General features: G+C 42.3%; 1 protein-coding gene across 1 annotated transcript in view; it reads right to left on the minus strand.

Annotated features, from left to right (window-relative positions):
* Positions 1 to 27307, minus strand: part of ZNF148 (zinc finger protein 148) — a 1243505-nt gene that overhangs the window by 445186 nt on the left and 771012 nt on the right. The window contains exon 5 of the mRNA XM_044075013.1: positions 17253 to 17336. Coding sequence (XP_043930948.1) covers positions 17253 to 17336 — 84 coding nt within the window. The remainder of the gene's footprint in view (positions 1 to 17252; positions 17337 to 27307) is intronic.

Raw genomic sequence — 27307 nt, forward strand, 5'->3', positions numbered from 1 at the left:
CGGAGCACCTCGAGGAAACTCACGCGACCACAGGGAGGACATGCAGACTCCGCACAGAAGGCACCCCAGCCGAGGTTCAAACCAGAGAACCTCCTGCTGTGAGGTGGCAATGCTAACCGCTGCACCACCGCGGCTGCCCATCTGTAAAATATATTTAAGGTTTGTAAAAAATGCAGATGAAAGTGCACTGTGAAACTGCATTTACAATTTGCTTTAACACTGACAGGAAAATTGTACTTATGTTCTATTTATTAGAGAGGAGAAATAGATTGAAAACCTGGAACCTATATCTGCTGGAAAATGCATTAATATTAAGAGATGTTTTTCACTTAGCAAAGACTTACTTGTTTGCCTCTAATTCCAGAAAGATCACAAATGATGCAGTTTGAAACTCTTGAACTTTGAGTTAAGACTAAAGTTGGCAGGTACAGGAAGTAACAATAAGTGAAACCTTCTAAGTCTGCTGTTTTTTTTATATAAGAAACGCTGGTGTAATTATGACTGGCTGCTGCAGGAAACAAACTAAATATTCTGAACTGAGACAACTATGTAAAGTCAGTACTTCTGATAGACCTTGATGTGTTAAACGTCTGTGTGAACTGATGTCTACAATATGTCTGTACAATATTCTGGTAACTCAGCAAGTTAGGCTTCACTATCTCTGAGATAGAGTCAGACAAGTTATTTACTTAGCTTAGTAAGAGTTTTCCTTTTACTTATTTTATCTGTGTAACAAATCTTTTTTCTGTATGTTGTGGAAATGCATTTACCTCTATATATTTAATTTGTATTGACACTAACTAATGTCTTTACTTTCAGGGCATTCACTTTTAAGATCTTGTGCCTGGGTATTGGTTTAATTTATTTATAAATTATTTGTTACCTGAGCAAAGAGTATTATTTAGTATTTTAGGTTGTCAAGTTGTTGACTTAACCTTCAAGTCCAGGTCACAAGCATATTACCAGTGATGTATCTTTACAAACTGTACTGGGCTACTGATCAAAACTGACATGGCAACTGGTCTGTTGGGCCCCTATCCCAATATCAAAGGTGGTAGTACATCTCCCTCGCCAGTTTGAAAGCTATGGGAATTGGAGAATTATGTCTTCCACAGGAATGGTGTGTGTGAGTAATGATTTGTCTGGATGGCAATTATGCTGGCTAAGGGGCAATGAAGACATTCATGTTTACAAAGAGTGTGGTGAGAATGGGAACTGGGATCCTAGGCCAAGGCCTCAGCTTGGTAAGAAGTCAGTGTTGAGTCCTAGTGTGGGTTTGGATATTGGAAGCCCATACTCACAGCAGTAGCAGCAGCAGTGCACATTCCTTGTATACTCTTGAGGCCATGCTGTATTTTGTAAATTAGTGAAATCAGATTTGTGTGCATCATTGCTCCCTGCATGCTCTTGAGGCCAGGCTGTATTTGGTAAATTAAATGAATCAATTTTGTGTACAACTTTTCTACTGCAAACTCTTGGATGTCAAAGCTCTGACTTGAGAGACCATTCCTCTGATAAGCCATCAAATCTATTTGTGAGGAGTGGAGGAAAACAAAGGCCATAGCTCTTGTCTTTCACATACCTGATGTTCTGCTGGTGGACAGTGTTGGGAGTCAAATCCCAACTGTCTGGCAACCTTTATTGTTGTTCTGCCACTGACATTAAGGGATTCTGTATAGCAATTTTTAGTGGTGTCATTAAACCTAGCATTGCACGCCTCACAGCAAGTCTCAGCAAGGTTCTCCTCGGTCGATCCTGTCTGGTGCTTCTTGTGAGTGTCTGTCCCTGTGGTGTGGCGTGGGTTTCCTCGGTGCTCTGTTTCCTCCACATCCCAAAGACATGCTGCAGGTGGATGGACACTCTAAATTGGCCCTAGGTGTGTGCGTGTGAGTGTGTCTTCTGTGGAAGGTTGGGCCGGGGGCAGGCAGACACCGTACACCGTAAAACTCCTGCCAATCCAATGGCGGACAAAGGTGTGATCGCTGTGGGACCGGAAGGGGAAAGCCGAAGAGAAGAAGAAGAAGTGGTGTCATTAAACCCACCCCTGAAAAAAAATGGAACACTTATGGGTGTTAAAAAGGCACCTAAACATATCAAAAACTCTTGCAAAGACTAAATTTCTTTGCCAAAGGGGCACTTACTGGCAGAAGCTTTTGAACGCCAGAAGGCAGACAGGTAACAAAAGACACATCCTGACAAGAAATGAAAACCCTTAAAAGAAAATATGTGCTGGGGCTCAAAAAACAAATTTTATCTCACAAATAAAACTATAACACTGGAAAGAATAGTTGTGTACAATCTTACCATAACCATAGATATCCTTCTCTTCCATGTTGCAGCATTCATAATATTCGTAATATGAGGGAAATCCCCACCTAGGTGACCCGAACGTTCGGCCAGTATACCAAAGACTTAAGCTACTGCAAGGTACGTGCAACGTTACACATAGAACAGCCGACATTGGCCAAAAAAGTGATATCTGCACATACCATCCTCAGAACTGAATGCCCCAACCAGAACACCAGTCCAAGGATAAGAGGCAATTAGGTAATATCTAAAGAATAGCATGACCCAAGGGGGAAGGAGGGTGGGATAGAATACTGCAACATGGAAGAGAAGGACATCTATGGTTATGGTAAGATTTTACACAGCTACTTTATGTCCTTCTATTCCCATGTTACAGTATTCACAACATGAGGGAGAATACCAAAGCTCATGAGTGAGAAAGGGGGTAGGAGCACAAGACGTCTCCATAAAGCCATGCAGAATTGTTCTAGCAAATCCTGCTCTAGATCTGGAGACAGAATCCAGCTTGTAATGTTGTGTAAATGTATGGACAGAGGACCAAGTAGCTGCTTGCAGGGTAAAAGCAATGTCCAGGCCTTTAAAGAAGGCTCCAGAGGAAGCCACTGCTCTAGTGGAGCGGGCCTTAACAGAGGAAGAAAGAGTTTTCCACTGAAAGACATAGCAAAAATAAATGCCCTAGAGATCCAAGATGAAATAGTCTGTTAAGAGACAGGTTTTCCCAGTGCCTTGGGGTGAAATGGTGACAAACAATTTCTCAGACTTTCTAATGGATTTGGCCCTATCCAAACAGAATCTGAGTTGTCTGTGTACATCCAAGGTGTGTAGCACCCTTTTACTGAAGTTTTTAGGAGAAGGGACAAAGGTGTGTAAGTGAACAGCTTGATTGAGGGACAAGTCATTAACCACTTTAGGCATGAAGGAAGGGTTAGTACGAAGGGACACCCTATCCTTGTGAAAAATCAGAAAAGGTTGAAAAGCCATTAAAGCTTGGAGTTCTGAAACTCCACTAGCAAAAGTAATGGCTAACAGTAAAAGAGTTTTCCAAGTGCAGAATTTTAGGGAAGCTGAGGCAGCAAGCTCAAAGGGAGTCTGGGTCAGTTTTTCCAAAACAAAATTTAGGTCCCAGTGAGGAGGAACAGGATTCCTGGAAGATCTGATGTGAAGGACACTTTTTAAGAAATGTTTAACCTCTAGTCTAGAAGCTAAGGGGGGGGGACAAAGGCAGACACACAGAAATGGCTGATAAATGGGCTTTAACTGAAGAATAAGCCAGTTCAGCCTTGAGCAGCTTACAGAAGTAAGAAAGGACTAGGGTAATATCCACGGAAAATGTATCTAGTCTTATTAACACACCAGATGGAGAACTTCTTCCACTTGGACAAGTAGGATCTCCTAGTATTAGGTTTCCTGGCCTCCTACAGGACTAGAAGCATGCCCTCAGAGAAATGGTTTAGAAGAAAATGAGCTACAAGAAGAATTGCTTGACTTAATAGAGATAGACAGACATATTAAGATCAATGAAGTAAATAGACTGCAGAAGGACAATAAAACCCCAAAAGTTAAAAGTTTGATAAAACAAATTAACACAGTAATTAGGACTGTCCACACAGATCCATGCAATATAACAGAAGTAAACAGGATATATTACAGTGCAGCTACATTAATAACAGGTGGAATTCTACCACAAGAGCACAGGGTAGTAACGGAAAGGAAGGGGAGAAATTGAATACCATCATGGAAGTATCAAACAGAAAAAAACTATAAAGCAATTAAGACAAGAAGTGTCACTCTTAGAAAGAAGAGGGAACAGATCAACAAAAATACTCAGAAAGATAGACGTGATAAAAGCAATGCACAATATTATAATGATCAGGATTTATCATGCACTATCGCAAATCATAAACTAAAAATATCAGCACATGCAGAAAAACTTAGAAGATACGCACATAAATATAAAGGAAAAGTAAAACATAACCAATTTATTGATGACCCAAAAAAAGTTTTATAGAGGATTGGGAAACAAGGTAAAAGTAACTGAATGACCGCAAAAAAAGCATAAATCCTTCTCCAAAATGTATCTATTTCTTAAGATCCTGTGGAGCATAACAAAGATGTTAAACGGATAGAAGAAGTAAAAGAAAGAATAAGTTCAAAGGTACAGGGTATGAAATGGGATGAAGTAATAGCCACAGAGATTGAAACAAAGTTATGAAAAGCCTCTAATTGGAAAACCCCAGGAGCAGTTGCAGTACCTAACTTATGGCTAAAAGTATTAACATCTTTATATGAAGATTTAGCCATGAGTAAGAACTATTTATATGTGCACCTCAAACAGACATCAACTTGGCTACCAACGGGAAACATAATGCTCCTACTTAAGAGTGAACCTGCAAGCTACCGTAACAATTATAGACCAATAACTTGCCTTCCAATGACGTATAAATTATACACTGGAATTGATGCCGACAGAGTTTATTGTCATTTAGAAGAAAACACAATTATGGCAACAGAATAAAATGGCAATAAGAGAAAATCATATGGAACAAAGGATCATTTGTTGTTAAATAAAGTCATATTGGAGGACTGTAAAAAGGGGAAGAATCTAAGTGTGGCATGGATTGACTACAAAACAAATTTGACAGTATCCCACATTCATGGATAAAAGAGTGCTTAAAAATGGATATGATAGAGCCTACAATAACAAATTGCATCACGGTGACCATGAAATAGTGACAAACCACTTTGCAGTTAAGCCATGATAAAGGACAAATTATTGTTGTTGCAGGGATAAAAATGCAAAGGGGAATATTTCAGGGTGACTGTCACCGTTGCTCTTTTGCCTTGCCCTTAACCTATTAAGCTGTCTGATTAACAGATTAGGTCGTGGCTAAAATTTGGCTCCCAGAAAGCAACAAAGTGTAAATATTTCTCATCTTTTCTTTGTCGACAATTTAAAACTGTATAGCTCATCAGATGAGGAACTGAAAGAACAACTGCAAGTAGTCAAAACTTTTTCAGATGATATAAGAATGTCATTTGGTCTTGATAAATGTGCAAAAGCAACCTTTAAAGCAAGAAAGCTGCAGCACCAAGAAAACGTCAGTTTGGCACAAGAATGTGATATAAAAAAACTTGAGTAAGAGGAAATTTATAAATATTTGGGAACTGATGAAGGAAAAACAATAAAACATGAACAAATGCGAATAAAACTTTGTAAGGAATATTTTAGAAGACTTAAATTAATCCTGAAAACAAACTTGACATCTAGGAACAAAATTCAAGCTATAAACCAATTTGCTCTTCCTATCCTAACTTATACAGTTTTGGAGTGATTGACTGGTCCCAAAAGGTGTTGGATAAATTAGACAGGAAAACAAGAAGGATGTTTCATGCTCATCAAATGATTTATAAAAATCAGTGCATGGCAAGATAATATATTCCCCGTTCTGAAGTAGGTATGGGCCTACTAGAAATTGATTACATGTATAGATCTGCAATTGTGAGACTACATGCATTTCGGCTGACCTCACAAGACCCAAGTATAGTGAAAGTTTTGAAACATGAGAAGAATAAACCTAAGATGACTTACCTTCTTAATTTAGCAGAAACATATCGGTGTCAAGCAGGAATGAAAATCAAACCAGAAGTGGATAAAAATCAGGCAGCAACTGAATGTGCCAAAAAACAAAAGAAAGAATATAAGGTGAATGGATCAGACGAGAAGGCAAGAAATGTGGAAAATGCATAAATATAGTTGCAAGTATAGAAAACTCCTGGAAGAACCCCCATGTTGATCAAGATCGAGCACAGGAATGGTTAAGGAGAGGTGAATTCAAACCAAAAAATGAAAGGTTAATATTGGCAGCTCAAGATAGTGGGCTACATACACATTGGTTTACAAAGTCTAGTGAATATGTGGGAGAAACAGACAAATGTAGGCTTTATAAAACAGAACTGGAAACAGTTGCACACCTCATTGCTGGTTGTGCTATACTAATGGCAAAAGGACTTTATACTGAAAGGCATAACAGTGTGGCAAGACTGTTGCAATGGGGATTGTGGAAACATTATAATACTGAAGTAGCTGAAAAACTCTGGAAACATGAACCACAAGGCATCACAGAAAATGATGATGTCTACATCACATGGGATCACCCATTACCAACAGTTCAAAATTGAGATGCGAAAAAACCACATATAGTGGTCCATGAAAAGGAGCATTGATCATTAAAATCACTACACCCAGTGACTAGTGTCTTGTGTACAGAGAGACAAAGTCATAAAATATCAGGATCTGCAGGCAGAAACGAGAGCAATGTGGAAGAAAGACACCCAGACAGTTCCAACAGTAGTAGGAGCAACAGGTCTTATAAAAACAAATCTACAATTGTATTAGATATGTTACCAATACATGTAAATCTGTACGAATTGCAGACGGAGTCATTACTGGGCACATTGCGGGTACTATGAAGAGCACTTTTGGCTGATATCAAAGACTGAAACAATACAAATTTTATGCACTTTAATTATACTTTGACATAGGAATGGGGTCCATTCCCATCATGGTATTAGAAACCCAAAAGATTTGGAAAAATTAAAAAAAAGAAAAGGTGCCTGAAAGGTATCAGAAGCCTATCACCCATAAAATCAGGTTCATTGTTGCTAAATGTGGGTGAATAAGAGATCCATTGTCTTGTGTGAGTAGATCCATCCTGTGAGGTAACTTGTGATGATTGCCCTTGGCTAACTGCAGAAGAAGAGGGAACCAATGCTGTCTTGGCCAAAAGGGGGTCACCAACAGGATTTTTGGTTTGTCCTTCTGTATCTCCAGCAGGAATATCAGAATTAGGGGGAAGGTGGGAATGTGTAGACTAACATGCCCTTCCATGAGAATGACAGGGTATCCACCTTCCAAACCAGAGGGTGTGGGACTCTGCCACAGAACTTTGGAAGTTGTCTGTATATAGGTGAGGCAAAGAGAACTACTTGAGATGTACCCTAGTGGTGAAGAATGTCCAGAAACACATCCCTGTGGATCATCCATTTGTGGGCTTATGTCATGGATCTGCTCAGTGTGCCTGCCTGAACATTTTGAGCTGAGGGAATATAAACAGCTGTCAAAGTTACCTTAGCTTGAAGAGCAATGTCCCAAGCTTGGAGTGCTAATATGCAGAGTAGATAAGACTCTGATACCCTCTGCTTGTTCACATACCAGATAACTGTGGTATTATCTGTGAACAGCTTCAACGGGCCTAGTAGAAGGGATGGTCTGAAGGCTTGAAGAGCCAGGATCAGAGTCCTCATCTATTTGATGTTGATGCATTGCTTACTTATGAAGGGAGACCACAGGCCTAAGACCTTTATGTTCCCCAGAGTTGCTCCCGACCCAGATCTGAAGCATCTGGGAACATTTCTTGAATTGAAGGAAGTGGTTGAAGGGGGAGTCCTGGATTCTGAGAAATTTATTGAATCCACCAAAGCAACTCCTTCTTTAGGCAGGGAAGAAGTGGAAGGACAAACACTAGTGGATGAGCATGCTGGGACCAGAGTGTTTTCAGTTAAAACTTAAAACTTTTGCATGTGGAGTCTGGCTAGGGGCAGCATTGATATAACCAAATTCATGAACACTAGCACCCTGAGGAAATCCCTGGCAGTCAGAGAGGACAAAGGAAGCAACTGTTGAAAGTAAGTCTGCAGTGACTGCACCTTTTGCAAAGGTAGGAAAGCCATCATAAGGGCTGTCTTTATCCTACAACCTAGGAAAAAACCTGGTCCCGAGAAGGTGAAAGGTAAGACTTGCTGGTTGGATCCCAGACTGAGGAGCAAAGAGATGGTGGTGTGATTGTTCTGTTGCTAAGTGTCTGGCTGTTCTACTTGAATGAGCAGGTCATCCAGGTAAAGGTAGATGAGAATTCCCTGGAGTCTGCAAAAGGCAATGACAGGAGCCAAAAACTTTGTGAATACCCTAGGAGCCACAGAGAGTCCAAAAGGCAAAGCACAAAACTGAAAATGGGAGCAAGCAACAGAAAAAACATAAGAATTTATTGACTAGAGGGTGGATGGGAATGTGAAGGTATGGATCCTTTATGTCTAAGGAAACCAGGTAAGCCTGAGGTAGCAAGAGTAGAAACAGTGTGCGCAGAGTGAGCATCCTGAAGGTGGGTACTTGAGAAAACAGATTGAGTTTGGGCAAGTCTAAAATAGGTTTCCAAGGACCATCTTTCCTGGGAACTAAGAACATCCTGGAGTAGAACTATTTCCTCTTTCCAAGGAGGGAACCTCCTGCATGGTTCCTTGGGTTTGCAAGTCTTGAATGACCTGAGGGAAAAGGTGGATCTGCTCCTTTAGGGGTTGTGGAATCCCCAAGAAGGGAGGAGTGATTTTCCAAGTTATGTAGTAACCTCCTTGTACAACAGACAGGACCCATTTGTCTGTGGTAATGCTTGTCCATTTTAAAAGGAAATGAGAAAGGTGCTGGGAAAGAGGAAATTCTGAGAAAGTTGCCGGGTAGTCACAGACTATCTGGCTTGTCTGGAAAGGAGCGTTTTGAGCAGAGGATGGCTGAGACAACCTAGAAGCCATCTGCCTGCATGTGCCTTTCTTGTGTTGTTGGAAAAGGTGCACGGGTCTTTTTCCTTACAAAATTAGGCCTAGAAGGGTAGTTCTTATGGTATTTAGGAACTGGGGAAAGAAAAATATGTTTAAGTTCCTGAAGTTCTTCTCCTTTCTCTTGAAAGGATTTGAACATGGCTGCAGCATTAGAACCAAATAGGACAGAGTTGTCCAGTGGTGCATCCATAAGTTTTGCCTTGGAATCCTCAGGCAAAGGCTGCAATCTCAGCCAGGTATATCTACTGAAGACAGAGCCAGATACTGCTGATCTTGCCAACATCTCAGCTGCGTCATAACTGCATTTTATGGAATTCCTGGTAACCTGGGAAGAAACTGCCAAGAGGGAAGTAAGCTGGGATTTTGCTGCAGTCTGGGAGATCTGTCAGCAATTTAGAAGCCTGTGAAAGTAGGGCCAGAACATACTTAGACATGTGTGTCTGATACTTATTGGCCCTGAAAGTCAGAGTAGAAGATGTGTAGACCTTTTTCCTAATTCACTCTATTATTTTACTGTTCTTATCTGAGGGCAGCAGGTTGGTGGAGAGCAGTAATTTAGTGGCTTTATCAGCAGAAAGAGAGGGATCACAGCTGGATCTGCGAGAGGACATTTGTGCAGGTAAATACTGCCTTCAGAGACTTTATAAAACCTGTCTGGCCTTTTAAGAGCAGGAGGTTGTGAGTCAGGGTATTTTGATGCTGCAAGAAAGGCATCTTGGAAAGCTAGTAAAGCTGGTGGAATGGCTGAAGGAGCAGGAGAATCTATCTGTAAGAGGTCATAGTACATCTTTTGTACTTCCAAAACCTGGGAGCCTTCCCTCTTGAAAAAATTCCTTCATTCTGGAGAAAGTGTCTCCAAATGTAATATCCTCTTCAGGAGAATCTCCACTGTTGGAATCAACTTCAGAGGAAGCATAACCCAGAGGAGGTCTATTTGAGTGGAGTAGGTGGCCAGAGACTCATCTGAAGATGATTCATCTTCTTCAGAGGTTCTTGTTCAGCAGATGTAGTCCTAGGTGGAATGGAAATAGGAAATGCTGGAGTAGGTGGTTGCAAAGTGGAAGGCCTAAGTGCCAGAAAGGCATTCAAAATCCCTTGGGAAAAGACTTGCCAGTCTGAGGAAGGCCCCTGACTGGGAGACGCATGTTTCTGTTTGTGTTTCATCTTGAGAAGAAGGCCTACCCTAGGCTGTGATGGAAGGGTCAACGCAGGCCTAGGCTCCAGACCCAACGTCAGCAAAACCTCAACAGACAAGGCAGGAGAGGTACTATGAGGAACTTTTGAAGCAGCGAGCCACGGTTCTCCCTTACCGTCCAAAATGGACATCTGTGATACCTCTGCGAACATCCTGAAGGAACCCTCCCTAGATGCTTCTAAATCAGTACCCACAGAAGGTGGAGGACCAGACACTATAAATACCTCTGGGCCTTCACCATCCTCAAGAGGGAAGTCCGGGATAAGAGGTCCAGCCGAAGATTCAGGCCTTACTTTTTTCACCTTTTTCTTCAGGGGCTCACCAAAAGGACCTGGCATACCTTCCATACCTAACACTACTCTCTTTAGTCACTGGTTTTCAAGTTATACATTAAGAGCAGGCAGACAACTGCAGAGTGTTTTAGGGATGAACGCCTGACAGATGATACTGGCCTTGTAGCCGTGATCGGAACCTAGACAGAAAAAAACACTGGTTGTGGCTGTCTTTGTGTGGAATCTGTCTTCCACAGTGGCACTTGTCCTTCCTGGATGACATTAACCTCTAACAAGCATGCAGTAGCGAAAGCGTAATAAAAGTTTTCCCCAACAGGGCACTTATCTGAATTGTAGAAAACCTTTGGCGATCCGACGAATGGTGAAAGCTGTTGTTCTATCTGGAGGCAAAAAAGTTCTGAGAATGGTACATGCAGACATCACTCTTATGGCCAATGTTGGTTGTTTTATGTGTAACATTGCACTTACCTTGCAGTGTCTTAAGTCTCTGATATATTGGCCAGACCTTCGGGCGATCTCCCTCATGTTATGAATACCGCAACATGGGAATAGAAGGACATCGGCCAGAGGTCATTAAGTACAACCACAAGCTTTCACAAGAAGACTGGAGAAGATTGCTAACAGTTGTACACTATAAGGGTTTAGGGTGCTGTAAGTAGCATGGGGAAATCTGATGCAGTCTGAGCAGTTTTAATGCCTGCAGTATAAGCACCACATGCTTCTGCAGACATGAGTCTATAAAGTCAGATCCTATTATTCCCTAACTCATAACTGCATAAAAATAAATCTTATTTAATCATAAAACATCAATACATCGGTACAAATAAAAGTAAATATAAGTGTAGCAGTACTTCCTGGGTACAATTACTGTGCTGCTCTGCTACAACACTGCTGCAAGTTATAGTGCTATTAATTATTACAGGTCTAAAAGGCTACAAAAAGAATTTTTTAGAAACTTAATAGATTAATGTCCTTTCCAAGTAGATGAAAAAGAAGTTATGCCTTAACATAACATTCCGTCTATGTTGTAGATCTTTATTCATTTATTACTGTTAGGACTTCGGTTCTGTCCTCGGAACCGACATGGCTGGTACCAAGCTCACGCCAGCCAAAAACTCACAGCTAAGACCTACCCACAATGCCCCTCTCTCAGTCTCTTCAGATCGAGTTTGCCCGCCATAATAGTATAGAAGTAATAATAGTGATAATAGGAGGCTCTCTGAGCAGATACCTTAACTAATAAGGAAACCCTGAACTCCACCAGGAGTCCAGGCAAGGGGAAGGAGGACAGGAAGTAATAAATGAATAAAGATCTACAACACAGATGGAACGTTAAGGTAACTCATAACTTCTTTATCTGATGTTGTAAATCTTTATTCATTCCTTAGTGTTAGGGCCAAGTCCACAGCTACTTGAGTCCTGGATGGCCCTAAGGAAGGACATTCCTGAGCACCACAGAACCAAAAGATGCTCATCCCCTGGAGGCCAAATCCAATTTGTAATGAGTGATAAAGGTATGAGATCTTGCCCAAGTGGCTGCTGCATGGATATCATCCATAGAGGCTCTGGAATGAAAAGCCACTGAAGTAGCCATCGATCTTGTAGAGTCGGCATTTATTTTGGAAGGTAAAGTCACTTTGTTCTGGTGGTAGATGAAAGTAATAGCGTTTCTGAGCCAAGAAGATAAAGTCATTTTGGAAACAGGCCTACTCACAATCTGGGTACTGCAAAGGCCACAAACAACTGATCTATTTTTTTGAAAGATTTAGTTCTGTCCAAGTAGAAACGAAGTTGCCTACGAACATCGAGGGAATGCAGAAGGTATTTCCCTCTTTCTGAATGGTGGGAAAAGAAAACCGGTACGTCAATAGATTGATTAATGGAAAAAACAGAAATGACCTTGGGCAAAAAGGAGGGGTCAGTACATAGGGACACTCTTTCCCTATGAAAAATCAAGTAAGGTCTCTTGACACTCAAGGCCTGCAACTCAGATACTCTTCTCGCTGAGGTAAGGGGTACTAGAAGTAGAGTTTTCCAAGACAAAAATTTGATATCACAGGAATTAGAAGGCTCAAATGGAGGACTCATTAAAGACTGAAGCACCAACGTCAAGTCCCATGGTTCTATAGGAGGCTTGACAGGAGGTTTAATATGTAATACTCCTTTCATGAAGGTTTTGCACAGTCGGTGTGACATAACAGATGAATTGTCAATTCCATTGTGAAAGTCTGCAATAGCTGCTAAATGCACTGTAACTGTTGATGCTGAAGCTCTTGCGTGCAACAGGGTAGTGAGGTACTGAATGATCTTCTGAATAGGCTTGGAAAAGGGGTCTATGTTATGTTCTTTGGCCCAGCTAGAGAACCTAGTCCACTTACTGGAATAAATTTTTCTGGTGGATGGTTTGTGCGAAGTGAGAAGGATCTCACGAATAGGGGATGAAATATCAGGTAGCCTGGCAATCATCGGAAGTGGAGAAAACCAAGCTGTGAGCTTAAGGCTGTGGAGATTGGGGTGGATCAGTCCCTGAGGATGAGACAGCAGACCTTGAGATTGATCCAGGATCCACGGGCTGTGAATCAGGTGAGGCCATAGGAATGGGAACCAGACTTGATGGGGCCAATAAGAGGCAATGAGGATCACTTTGCTTCTCAACCTTTGAGCTTTCTGTAGAAATTTCAGGATGAGGGGGAACGAGGGAAAGGCAAACAGTAAACCTGGGGGCCAATCGTGTGTCAGAGCATCCCTCGGTGACTCCCCCTGAGGAGGGATCAGGGCAAAATAGCTTCTGCATTTGTTGTTTAGGGGTGAAGCAAAGAGGTTGCAGCAATAAGATTGGAACTCCCGGGAATGTGCGTTGCTATGAGAAAGCGGATGGAAGCCATCGGCCAATGCCAAATTTTCATGGCTTCCCGACACAGGGGGTAAGACCTGGCTCCATCTTGTTTGTTGATATATCAGACGACTGACATGTTGTCCGACTGAATTGCAATGGTCCTGGAAGGAAGGGATGTGTGGAACGCTTGCAACGCTAAGAGAACTGCCCTCAATTCCAGGACATTTATGTGCAAACATCCATGGGGGACCAAGGAAGCGTCCGTGGTCAACGTGGCCTTGGGCTGGGGAAGACAGAATGGTTGATAACAAAGATTTGTTTCTGCCTTCATCCACCATAGCATTTCTTTCTTGCAAAGATTTGTAAGGCGCATCATGTGGTCGAGTGGGTGGGTTAAGATCGACCATCGTGATGAAAAGAGCCACTGTAATAGTCTCATGTGCAACCTCGCCAATGGTACTAAGGTAATGGTTGCTGCCACAGAGCCCAACAGTTGTAGTACAAGGTCTGCTGGTACAAATGTTTGCGGGAGAAGGACTTGAATCTCGTTTCTTATTTTTGAAAGCCTGAGAGGAGGAAGGGAAGCTTGACATGGCATTGTGTCAAAGATCGCTCCAATGAATTCCAGTGCTCTTGTTGGAGACGTGTGATTTGTCCATGTTGATCGTGATACCTAGGCGAAGACCAAGGCTTTGCGTGTAAGAGAGACTGAGAATGAGAAGATTCCTGGTCGGGGCAGTAAGGACCCAATTGTCTAAATATGGAAACACCTGGAATCCTTGTAGTTGGAGATGAGCTACTAGACTGCCATACATTTGGTGAACACTCTGGGGGCTGTTGAGAGACCAAAGGGCAGTACAGTTGAACTAATAATGATTGGCTCCCAGTCGGAAGCGGAGAAATGTCCGGGAGTGTTTGCCCATCTTTATGTGGTAATACGTGTCCTGGAGGTCTATAGAGCACATCTAGTTGTCCTTCCCCAGAAAGGGAAGAATGGACCCTTACCGTGACCATCCGGAATTTTTGAGGTTTGATGAATTTGTTTAATTAGCTGAGATCCAGGATTGGTCTCCAGTCTCCTGTCTTTTTTGGCACTAAAAAGAACCTTGAGTAAAAGCCGGATCCTCTTTGGTCTGGTGGAACTGGTTGGATGACTCTTTTTCTTAGCAACTTTTCGATTTCTAAGGCAGCTGCCTCCCTCTGACTAGGTGAGACATCGGGGATTCATTTTATGGGTCTGGGAGTGAGGTTGAATGGGATATGATAGCCTCTGGATATTATTCCCTGCACCCACGCATCTGTTGTTATGAGTTGCCAGGCCTGTAGGTGCAGAGAAAATCGACCCCCGACTGCTTCCGGAGGAAGATTATCCCTTGATAATCACATTGCAACACTGGTCAGGAAATCCTTCTATGTGGCACACCTCATCACAAAAGGTTTCTCATCCAGAAAAAAAGTAGTCGTCGTTCCCCTATACTCATCACTCATTAGACCCATTATAGAGTACAATGCCCTTTTTGGTATGTACCTCACAAGACATCTACAACAACTGGAAAGGCCACAGAAATACCTCACAAAGAGGATTACTGGCCTCAAACAGATGCCCTACGCAGACCATCTCAAAAAACTCCAGCTTTACTCCGTCACACATCGCCTACTCAGAGGCAATCTCTGCCTAACATACAAAGCTATGTCAAACCCAGAGCTGTTGGACATGCTCCACTTAAAGAAATCCCAATTCCTCCGAGCTACATGCTCTAGGGACCTAAACCTTGTCACCACAATAAACAGAACATGCTGGAGGGATAGATTCCTGTCCCAGAGACTTCCCATACTCTGTAACAGACTACCTATCTATGTCAAACAGAGCTCTTCATTAGCACTCTTCAAGAACAATCTTGATGATTGGATGGGAAATAGGAAATTCACCCCCAGGGATCACTTCTGTGGCTCTGCTCGACAGGGGCACAGGAAAATAATTTTCTTGGGTGGCGAAAGTCAGGGTACCTTTTTGGCTAGGCTTATATAGGCCCTAGGGCTAATAGCCTAGTACCTACCTATGAAAGCAATCGGGCCGCTGTTCAGGAGTGCTGGAAGGGTCAGCCAGAGAAGGAATCTCTAGCACCCTGGTTCCGCGGACCCCCTCTGCTCCGATTAGTTGCCCGCTCGGGGGATTGCTCATCATAAGTGTCATGAAAAGATCCTTGGGACTTCTTGAACCACAATTTTCCTCCCCCCTGACTCCTGGAGTAGGACCTCTGGGGGGGGGGGTATGGGATGGAAAAATGTATGCCCACAGCAGACAAGGTCTTTCCGTCCTTCTCACTACGTGAAAGTGTGTTTCTTACTTTGGTACCAAAAAGGGAAGATTCGTCAACATGCGCGTTGACAAAGGAAGATTTAAAGGGGTCCACGAAGTCACACAAATACATCCAAGCATGCAGTCTCATAACGATGCCCGATGCGGCTGCTAGAGCTGCCCCCTCGGTAGTGTGAGAAATCAAGCGTATCGAGGAGTTCGGATTGATTCCAAGGTAGCTAGCTGAGAGGCAACAGTATCACGCACCTCTTCAGGCAGTACCTCTGCCAAAGAGGCAGACATTTTTGACATTAGGTCTCATTGGAGGCAAGTAAAGTGTGCCAGGTAATTCAACAACTGAACGGCAAAGGTCACTGAAGCATAGGTCCGCTTCCCCAGTCTGTCCATAGTCCGAGACTCCCTGTTCGGGGGATGAACAGTAGAACTATCTTCCGCCAGTTCCCTCTTGGTGGCCACCGCCATGACCATGGAATCGACTACCAGCTGTTTGGACCAATTGGGTTGGTCTTCTGGATTGGATAAAATTTTATCTGGCCTCCAGGGGACGGGTTCTATGTTGTCCAGGGCCTTCCAGGCACGCTGCATAATAAATTGAATGAGCTAATCTGCAGGTGGGGTCACCCAGGAAGTAGATGGCCAAGCACAGAACGCCTGCAAGAACACTGATTCCTCCGAAGAAGGGTTGGAGAGCTTCCAGTCTCCCCTCTGCTTGAGGATCTCAAGAATGTCTCCAAATGAGACGTCTTCCGGGGATGACCATGGGGATCCTTCTCCCTCATCGCAATCGATCTCTCAGGAAAAGAAGGGTATAGAGATGATAAATAACTTTAGATGATAAAAACTGTCTAACAAACACTAAAGATTCGAAATAACCACAAAAAAGCTAACACTTAGCTGAGAGAAGGCTTGGCACGTCTGACGAGGAATGCAGCAAACGAGATCTGAAGAGACTATGAGAGGGGCATTGTGGGTAGGTGTGAGCTTGGTACCAGCGGTGTCGGTTCCGAGGACGGAACCAAAGTCCTAACAGTAAGTAATGAATAAAGATTTACAACATCAGATGCATAGTTTTTAGCCATAGAAAATTAAGCAAAGTTAGCTAGGGAATCAACATGCATACACCAATTAACCCATCTCATTTTATAAAGGTTTATTAATCATTATAATTTGGTTTGACATTCAGCTACACAAATATATATATTTATATATACATATATATATATATATATATATATATATACATATACACACACACACACAGATAAAAGTATATAGATTATATGTTTTCCTGGCTTCTAACATTAATTTTAGCAACAACAGACTTATTCCATATATATATATATATATATATATATATATATATATATATATATATATATATATATATATATATATATATATATATAGATACTGCCCACTATACAGTTCAGTTTCACCTAGAAGATTAGTTGTAATGCATTCAAACTACTGATACAAGACCAGCTGTAGGACCAAAATGATCATGATTGGGGTAATACTTTATGAAACTTTACTTGTGTGTGTGTGTACAGAATTGACTATCATGGATAGAATAATTTATAAGCATTAAATGTCTTAAAAGAAAATCACAACTTATACAGCTCTCAAACTAAATAATTATAATCCATAATACAAACAATGCATAGATTCTAAATATCACAAAAGATCACTTACCAGTATGAATCTTCTCATGTCTTTGTAAGAGGTACTTCTGGATGAAACGCATATCACACTGATTGCACTGAAATGGTTTTTCACCTTGAGCAACATAATTTCACAGGTTACTTCAAAGGAGATGCTTTTGATAGCTGTTTATAAGATTATGTTCCAGTTATCTTCACATTAGCTTCTATTGTTTAATGCAGTCAAGTAAATAGAGCTGTCAATATGTTTTCTGGTACAGTTAACTACTGCTTCCCACATTCTGAGAAAACAACCTTAACCATGCTCCTTCCTATCTGCTTAAAATGTTGAAATATGTGAACAATGTAACTCCTACACAGAAGGACCAACGCAGCTGTGCATTTAGAAATTCTAACAGAAAATAATTTTATTAAAAAATATTTTATTTGGACAATATTAAACATAAGTAGCAAAAAAAAAACATTAAATTACTGCAGAAACTTATTATATTTCTGAAGTTGCAAAAAACTAGAACTCGATTTACGCTTGTGCCCTTTCACTGGGAAAACTTTAAGGAACAGTCCAGGCCCATTTGTGGCGTGACACTGATCAAAGTTGCGTCATTAATCTAGAGAAGTGAGGTCAAAGAACTACACAGTCTGGTCAGTCACAATTTCAACACATAAGGTACACCAATTGCTTTGCTCTTTGATGTCACAGTCTAATATCTAATGATCACAAATGTAATGAGCTTAACATCTAATGATCCCACATTTAATTTAGCATAATAAAAGCAAACATACTGCTAATGTATCTCTATTTTACATTACTGACACTGGACAGAAACTGAATTCAAAACAAGCAGATTTTAGCTAAAACTGTTTGTAAAAGCAATCTAAACTGATAATCAGACTATATAAAACCAATTTAAAATGCAGATCAACAAAATATGTAAAATAGGTGAGAAATCTTAATACTCATAATAAAGCTAAACAACAAGTAATATTCAGATGTTGTCACAGTGTCAGTATTAACAGCATATTAAGTTAAACATGTTTGACAACACTCCTTGTAGCATGTCCATATGTCATCTGTACATCTTAGAACATGCATTGTGACAAAATTATGAAGAGAAAAACACTCACGAATTATGCATGTTTTGTAATACTTGTGGTTCTAAGTCAATTGATAACTTGTGCGGGAAGGATCTCACCTGTAACCACCTAGCCCTGGAATGGTAGCTTTTGGTAAGAAGTGTGGATCCATGGGGCTGAGAGGCATAAACAATAACAGCAGTAATGCAGGTGCTCACATCACCATCATTGGGAAAGTTTATGGCCATAACAGACATCCGCAGCGGTCAGAATGTCAGCAAGGGTACAAACACCCCTCCCCCATACAGTACTGGGTGCATCCCTCATACAGGGAAACAAACGGGTTTAATACATATGTCTCAGCCTGAAAACATCAAAAATCTGGACAAAGGCCCATGAAAAATAGGTACAAATCTATATGCCAATTAACATAAAACGTGCGTACATGATTATGTAACCACGGCCACTCCAGTGGAGTTGTGGGATATCGGATATCAACTGAAGAACAGACAATCAAAATATGGCAACAGAGTCCTTTGCAGCCATTCCAATGTCCCATTACTTGGCTATTTCACGCCATTTACCATAAACACTGTAATGGGTATACTGCTTTACTTCTACAATGATTATCTGGATTTCATTTCAAACCTTTATTTTACATTTTATAGCACAAACACTAATATACAACTGCTAAACAAAGCAATACAGTCTCACTATGAAAATAGACTTAGCATTAAAACTTCTCTGCTCTTGAAACTCACATTCATTGAAACAGCATTGAAATCCACATTCAAAGAAAATGCATCTGGCCAGTGTTGGATAAAGATTACCTTTGGGCTGTTTTCAAATCATAGGCCTCTTGCACACAAAACATATGTGTTCTTTGATATACCTTCCTGACTGTATTAAATTATATTCCTTGTATAATACGGCACACTTGTTAGAGCGTGTTTTACATTTATTATTTTGAATATTTTTCCAGTAAGCAATGATGCAAAATGCATGAACCAATAATGACAAAACTGCTCAATTCAGAATATTTCCATCATAAAAGTTTACTGAAACATCTACAAACCACCAGTATCAGTAAATATGCACAATCTCTGCAGAAGTAAAAGTCATCTAAATAATTCCACATTAAAGAGATCTGTAACTAATGAAGAGGTTGCTACTAGCCAATAACTATATTTCATTGCTAGCAAACAACTTTATAAAGTGCCTGCTGCCCTTGAAGAATAAACTGCCTATGTTGCATTAAAAAATGATAAGCTAGTAATATTTCAATATGGAATGGATGGCAAATGGATAACAGGTTCATAGTTAGTAGGTAACTCCTTCAAAGGAGGACATTCACAGGACTGCGGCATCCACTCCCGTTAAAGTACAACACCGTACAGTATCAGCAATCTACCTGCATACTGTGAGAGTGGAACCCACAGCCTTCTTCATCAAAAGCAAGTATACTACATGTTGTGCTACTAACAATGCAAGTAGACTTTGCATAAGCAGCACTAAACATCTCTTTCCCTGAAGAATTGTGCAGCACAAGAAACCAGGAAAAAGCCAAAATGTATTGGGGGGGGGGGACAAAGGCCCAAAACTGGGGGCACATTTTAAACATCGCTTGTATAATCTTAGAAAGTTGTTAGAATAAAATGTTATGTTACTATGTGTTTTCTGAAAGACAGGTGGACAGAAACTTAAATGGCTATCATTATTTAGTGAATTCAGTTCTTACTGATTTGCCAGTAAACCACAGATTTTATTTTTATTTAACATTAGTTTACTGGGAAAGTCTGACTTGGAACAAAGCCAATTTTCACCAGAGGCTCCAGACACATCTTTGTACTGTGGGAGGAAACCAGAGCACCCAGAGGAAACCCAAACAAACACAGGGAGGACATGTGGACTCCACACAGAAGACACTTCAGCTGAGAATCAAACCAGAAAACCTCCTGCTGTGAGGTAACAACACTACCACTGCACTACTACACCATCTGAATTTTAAGAGGAACAGAGCAAAGGTATGAGCTAAACATTCCAGACATTCTGTGAAAATGTGTACAACTGAGAGCTACAATTCTTTTAACCAGAAGTGGTGGTATGGGTAGAGAACGCAGGCTCTTTCTCCTTGTACTTAATTTATAGGTTTTGATCCTAAGGAACCCTAACCAGCAGGTATATCCACCTGGGCCATCAGACACACACAGACACACAGACAGACACAAACACACACACACACACACACACACACACACACACACACACACACCACCTCAAATGCTCGCTGCAGAAAAACACACACCAAATGGTCACGGCAGAAAAACACACAGACACGCACACCAAATGCTTGCAGCAGAAAAACAGACAAACACCAAATGCTTGCAGTAGAAAAACACACACACTCCAAATGCTCGTGGCAAAAAAAAACAAAAAAAACCAAACACACACCAAATGTTCACGGCAGAAAAGCGCGCACACATACACACACACACACACACACACACACCAAATGCTCATGGCAGAAAAACACACACACCAAATGCTCGCGGCAGAAAAACACACACACCAAATGTTTGTGGCAGAAAAACACGCACACACCAAATGTTCGTGGCACAAACATACACACACACACGCACACACATCAAGGCAGAAAAACACACACACAAATATCAAATGCTAGTGGCAGAAAAATACACTATGCAGAGCCAAACACACAAATCATTATGCACAGCCAGACCCGAGCACCCAAACCCGTCATCAAATAAATAGCAAATGCTAATGGCAGAAAAATACAACAGTGCAACTGTTAATTCAAATATGCAGACCCAGATTCCAAATGCTTGCGGCAGAAAAAATAAATATCAAATGCAGAGCAATGCTCAACTAGTGTGTGTTGTGGCTTACTTGTCCTCCAACAGCTCGCACGCTACTTCCTGATTTACTTGTTCTCCAACAGCTTGTACGCTACTTTCTGGCTGCTAAAAAGTACAGTGAATCCCTCGAGCCTTCAGCCAATTCTGATAGGCTGGCAGGCTGCTCACGAAGCTGACGTCATAGTGCAAGCCTCTACATGTGATGATGTCAGCCCAAAAAGCCGGGGGATTAAAAAAAAGCCAGGAAATTTGAAAATTAAGGGGTTCCACTCGGGGATCATGGCACCCCATTATTTCAACCTCAAAAAACGGTAAAAACTGAGAAATTCGCTACAGTTGAGAGGTATGGCTTAACATGATAAGGGAGGTCTTGATGGCTGGCAAACATTATGGAAAAATATATTCAATGCACACCGAGTATTACGTAAGATAGAAAAAGTACAGTTTTGTACCTACCATAAATGTAGATGTCCGATAGGAATGCATCTGCAGTCCTTACAAATGGGGTTGTCCTGTCGTCAGGCAGCCCTTCGGTCGGCCGGATTCCAAAGTCTGGGTCTGGCCTCGGCTGGTGTCGCACTTCACCCGACGTCATAGCTGCAGTTAATCGGGTATAAAGGCATCAGCCGACGCCATTTTCCTCAGTGTTTCTTGCCCCAGATGCCAGGTGCCCTCTTGGAAGGCTAAATTTGGATAAATGCCAATGATTCCAAATAGTAGAGAGCAAACACAAAAAATAAGCATGTATGTACATATATACAAACAAATACACCATAATAGATCCCCCCAAGCTAGCTGAAGGCTGGCAAATACCCTAGGAGTACCTCAGAGGGGAAGGTGGGTGGGTAATCCTGACTGCAGATGCATTCCTATCGGACATCTACATTTATGGTAGGTACAAAACTGTACTATGTCCTTCAAGGATGCATCTGCAGTCCTACAAATGGGTAGAATACCATAGCTAAGCAAGGGGAGGAGGAAAGAGTAGAGATTATGGTGTAGCTAGGATCCCTTGCAAAACAGCAGTGGCAAAACCTGCTTGGGATCTAGAGTATAAAGGTAAATTGTAATGCTTGGCAAATGTATGCACGGAGGTCCAAGTAGCAGCCTCTATAATGTCCTTGGTAGCCACTCCTCGTAAGAAGGCTGTGGTAGTGGCTGTAGCCCTTGTGGAATGAGGCCTGATGCTCTCTGGAGTTTTCTTTCCATGGTAGGAGTAACAAAATCTAATGCAATTTCCTATCCATTTGGAGATTGTCTGTTTTGAAATTGGTTTTCCTTCCTTTCCTGTGGCATATGCTACCAGAAGCTGGTCAGTTTTTCTATTGGACTTAGTCCTGTCCAGGTAGTAGCATAACTGTCTGTGTACATCCAAGGTATGCAAAGTCTTTCTCCCTGTTTTGTGGGTTTGGAAAGAATGTAGGTAGGTGGATAGCCTGATTTAATGACACTCTGGATACCACCTTAGGCATAAATGTAGGATTTGTTCTCATGGACACTCTATCTTGATGGAAGATCAGGAAGGGTTGCACTGCCATTAATGCCTGTAGTTCAGAGACCCTTCTTGCTGAAGTTATTGCCAGCAGGAAAGCAGTCTTCCAGGATAAGTATTGTAATTCTGCTGTTGCTGCTGGCTCGAAAGGAGGAAGTGTCAATTTTTCTAGCACAAAGTTCAAGTCCCACGCTGGCAATGGTGGTTTCCTGGGAGGTTTTACATTTTAATTCCACTCAGAAACTGTCTGAGCAGGGGGTGAGAGAAGACAGGAGGATCCAAGCTGTATTGTGCTGAAATAGCTGATGCATGTATCTTGATGGAAGAATAGGACAGGCCTGTGTGGAAGAGCTCTGCCAAGTACTCCAAGATGTTGGCCATGTTTACCAGAGTCACATCTTCTCCTTTGCAGTACTCCAAATGAGATATATTTTCCATTTTGCTGCATAATTCTTTCTTGTTGAAGGTCTGCGAGCCTCCAGGATTATGTCTTTAACCCTTTGGGATAAATTTGGGTTAATTGCTGTTATGTAATGTTCCAGGCAGTTAGCTGCAGGGTTTTCAGGTTTGGATGCAGGATGTTGTAGTTGTTCTGTGTTAACAGTAATGGGATCAGAGGTAGTGTCCATATTTGTTCCGAGACATGCTCCTCAGCAATGGGTACCAATGTTGTCTTGGCCAGTCTGGAGCTATCAGAATGATCCTTGGACGGTCCTCTTTGATCTTCAGAAGCACCTTGTGCATCAAAGGAAGTGGTGGAAATGCGTATGCTGTCAGGTTTTTCCAACTGAAAGATAGGGAGTCCACCTTCCAAGCAAGTGGGTGGTACGTCCTTGTGCAGAATTTCTTTAGCTGGTGATTGAATGGGGAAGCAAACAGGTCTATTTCTGGTAATCCCCATTCCCTTGTGATGGCTTTGAAGATGTCCGGATGAAGCATCCATTCGTGGGCATCTGTGGTTGTTCTGCTTAATATGTCTGCTAGAATGTTTTCTTTTCCGGTACAAAATTGCTTGTAACTGAATGTTGTAGCTCAGGGCCACATCCCATAGGTCCAGTGCCAGCCGGCATAGAGGATATGAATGGGTGCCTCCCTGTTTGTTGATGTACCACATAACTGTGGTGTTGTCTGTCCTTATCATCAACTGACCTTCTTGGAGAAAAGGTCTGAATGACTGGATTGCCAATTTTACTGCCAGCATTTCTTTTAGATTTATGTGTAGGCGTAGCTGGTCCTGAGTCCATAAGCCCTGTATGCACTTGCCCTGCATGTGTGCCCCCCAACCGAGGTCGGAGGCATCTGTCGTGATGGTTTGGCTTGGTTGGCTGTTGCAGAAGGGCAATCCTGTGTTTGATTGGCAGGCCTGAGCCCACCATAGGAACTCTTGTTTCAGGCATGGGATTATTGGGATTTTGGTTTCTAGGCTGTGCTTGTGTTGGGACCACAAATTCCTTAGGTACCACTGTAGCTTTCTCATATACAGTCTGGCATGAGGGACCAGAATTATGCAGGATGCTATGAAGCCTAGAGCTTGCAGTACTTTTCTTGCAGTTAGGTGGTTCTGCTTTGTTAATGCCAAGAAGTAGAGAGGTAGTTGCTCTTTCTTTTCTGCAGTTAGGAGTGCCATTTGTTTTGATGTGTCCAGCTCTGCACCCAGAAAGGTTATTCTTTGGGATGGAATCAGCCTTGACTTTTTTATATTGACTGTATATCCCAAGGCTTGCAGCAGGTAAATGACTCTTTGTAAGTCTTCTGCTAGCTTGCTTTTGTTGTCCGCTTGAATCAGGCAGTCGTCCAGGTAGGGATAAATTTGGATTCCTGAAGTCTGCAATGAGCAATTACTGATGCCAGGCATTTCGTGAACACTCTGGGCAGTAGATAAGCCAAAGGGCAATGCTGAAAATTGATAATGCTCTGATCCTGCAAGAAATCTGAGGTATCTTCTGCAAATTGGTCTTATGGGGGCGTGCAAGTATGCCTCCTTGAGATCTAGAGTTACCAGCCAAGACTCCTTGCCCAGCATGGGAAGAAGCTGCTGTAGGGTCAGCATTTTGAATTTTGGAACAATAAGGAATGTGTTTAAAGCGGACAGGTCTAGAATGGGTCTCCATTTGTTTTCTTTTCTTGGTACCAGGAAGAGTCTGGAGTAAAATCCCTTTCCTTGCTCCATAGATGGTACCTTTTCCACAGCTCTCATTCTTAATAGCTGAGGTATTTGTTTTAGAGCTTCTGTCCTTTGAGTAGGTGGTAGGTTTGGCATTCCTCTCTTTCCTGGTAGAGTATGGAAATGGAACCTGTAACCTTGGTCTATAGTTTGCAAAATCCATTTTTCCCTTGTGATGCAATGCCAGTTTTTTGAGAATAAGGTTAATTTTCCGCCCAAGGGTGCTTCTAGTTGTTCCCTGGTAGGCGGTGCCACTGTCAAGTCACTGTGATTGAGTTGTTGTAGAGGTGGTGGCTGCGTCCGTGCCTCGCTGGTTGTTACCTTGCCATTGGCGTCCCCTGTAGGCACCCTGGATTGGTTTCTGCCTCTTGAACGCCTATTCCTGCCCCTCTGAGGCTTAGAGGAGTCCGGAAAGGACCAATTCTTGGAGGGCCAGTTCCTGCTAAACCTTGGAGGTTGAACCTGTAAGAAATCTTTCACCGTTTGTACAGATTTTGCCTTCTCTTCCATCTTTTTTAACACCTGCTGAGCAGGGGAACCAAATAAATTGACCTTGTCCATGGGTGCATCCAAAAGCTTTGATTTGACATGGTCTGGTAATGCCTGTTCTTTCAACCATGCATGTCTCCTGATAACTGTGCCAGTCATGGCTGATCTAAAGGAAGCCTCCAGTGCATCATAGCCACATTTTAAAGAATGGTTACTAACCTGCTGTATGTTATGTACCATTTCCTGAACATATTTTTTATCTAAAGATTCCTCAGAGGAAAGCTTTTTAGTTAACTGGTCAAGCATAAACTCCTGATATTGAATCATATGAAATTGGCAGTTTAAAGCCCTAGCTGACAAGGTAGCAGAAGTGTAAACCTTTTACCCCATCTCTAAGGACCTGGATTCCCTTTCAGAGGGAAGGGGGTTTTTAGTAGAAGTAGCAGCTACAGCTTTAGGGCCCTGGGCGATGGTCTCTGGATCTGCAAAAGGAGCCTTGTATAAATGGTGATGAGTGTCCGGGACCCTGTAGAACCTATCGGGCTTAGCAGGAGCCGGAGGTAATGATTCAGGAGCAGTGCAAGCATCATTAAATGCATCATCTACAACAGAAAGAACTGGAGGTATAGCTAAAGGCCTATGTTGTGGCAAATGTAGAAAGGTTCTAAGCCTTTTTCTGGAGTCTGAGAAATCTTGGCCCTGCCACTGAAATTGTTCCCTCATAGCAAGCAAGGTTTCCCCAAAAGAAAATTCCTCAGGTGGAGAGGCTGAAGGAATGGACTCTTCAGCATCAGAGTCTTAGTAAGGAGAATAAGAAGCCTCAGGAAGGTCTGTAAGTTCTGATTCATCAGAGGAACCATCAGTGGATACTGGTTCAGGGGGCTCTGCTCTAGGTCTCTTTTCTGGAGGAGGGAGAGAGGACCTGTCTGGATGAGGCTGGGATCCACGAATTAAGGAAATTAAATCCTCAGCCAAAGATAGCATATGAGAGCTAGTGCTGGGCCTGTGTGAGGGGGGTTTGGCAGGCACAGTTTTGGAAGCTTTGGCTGCTTTAGCCCTGGCAAAGGCCTTGATAGACATGGCTGCAGGAGGCCTAGCAGCTCCACGTGGAGGGGTTGAAATATCCAGGGGAATTGTGTCTGATAATTCCTGAGAAACCGCAACAGAAGGCTGGATTTCAGAAGCAGATTCTACCAGGTTAGAGGAGGCCTCGGTAGAAGGCATGGTTTCGGCTGGAGAAAGAACTGCTTGCTCGGTTTCGGCCAAAACCGAGACACTCGCGGTTTGCTTAATCGCGGTTTCGGCCGAGACCGCGGACCGCGAGTGTCGGTCCTTTTCTTTTCGTTTTTTGGAAATTTGCGTAGTCGGAGGATCCGACGGCATAATATAGGCAAAATCAGAGCCAAAAATTTGTTCAGCAAACTCCGACCGACGTCTAAGCGTCCGTCGGTTAAAAGCGCAGGCTAGACAAGCTGCTACGTCGTGGTCTGGGCCTAAACAATGTATACAGTAGGAGTGGAAATCTTTATGAGGTATTTGTTTCCCACAAGATAAACAGTTATTCACTTTCTCTGACATCGGCTGAGGCAAGAAAGAGTCCCCAACGGGGTACTTAGCTTTTTAGAAGTCTTCGAAGTAGTATTCGGTAGTAGTAATCTCTGGATCTGACCGACCGGCACTTGCGAACAGCTTCTGCTTCGGGCGCCACGCGGCAAGAAAGACGGAGGAAAATGGCGTCGGCTGATGCCTTTATACCCGATTAACTGCAGCTATGACGTCGGGTGAAGTGCGACACCAGCCGAGGCCAGACCCAGACTTTGGAATCCGGCCGACCGAAGGGCTGCCTGACGACAGGACAACCCCATTTGTAAGGACTGCAGATGCATCCTTGAAGGACATTCATTATGAGTACACAGACATTGTTGGATTATTCAGGAAAAAAAAGTAGAAATCTGACTGGTGGAAAGTATCAACTAATAATGTAAGAGAAG

This window comes from Protopterus annectens, chromosome 6.part0 (assembly GCF_019279795.1).
Source record: "Protopterus annectens isolate FY-2018-M chromosome 6.part0, PAN1.0, whole genome shotgun sequence".
Classification (NCBI taxonomy): Eukaryota; Metazoa; Chordata; order Ceratodontiformes; family Protopteridae; genus Protopterus; species Protopterus annectens.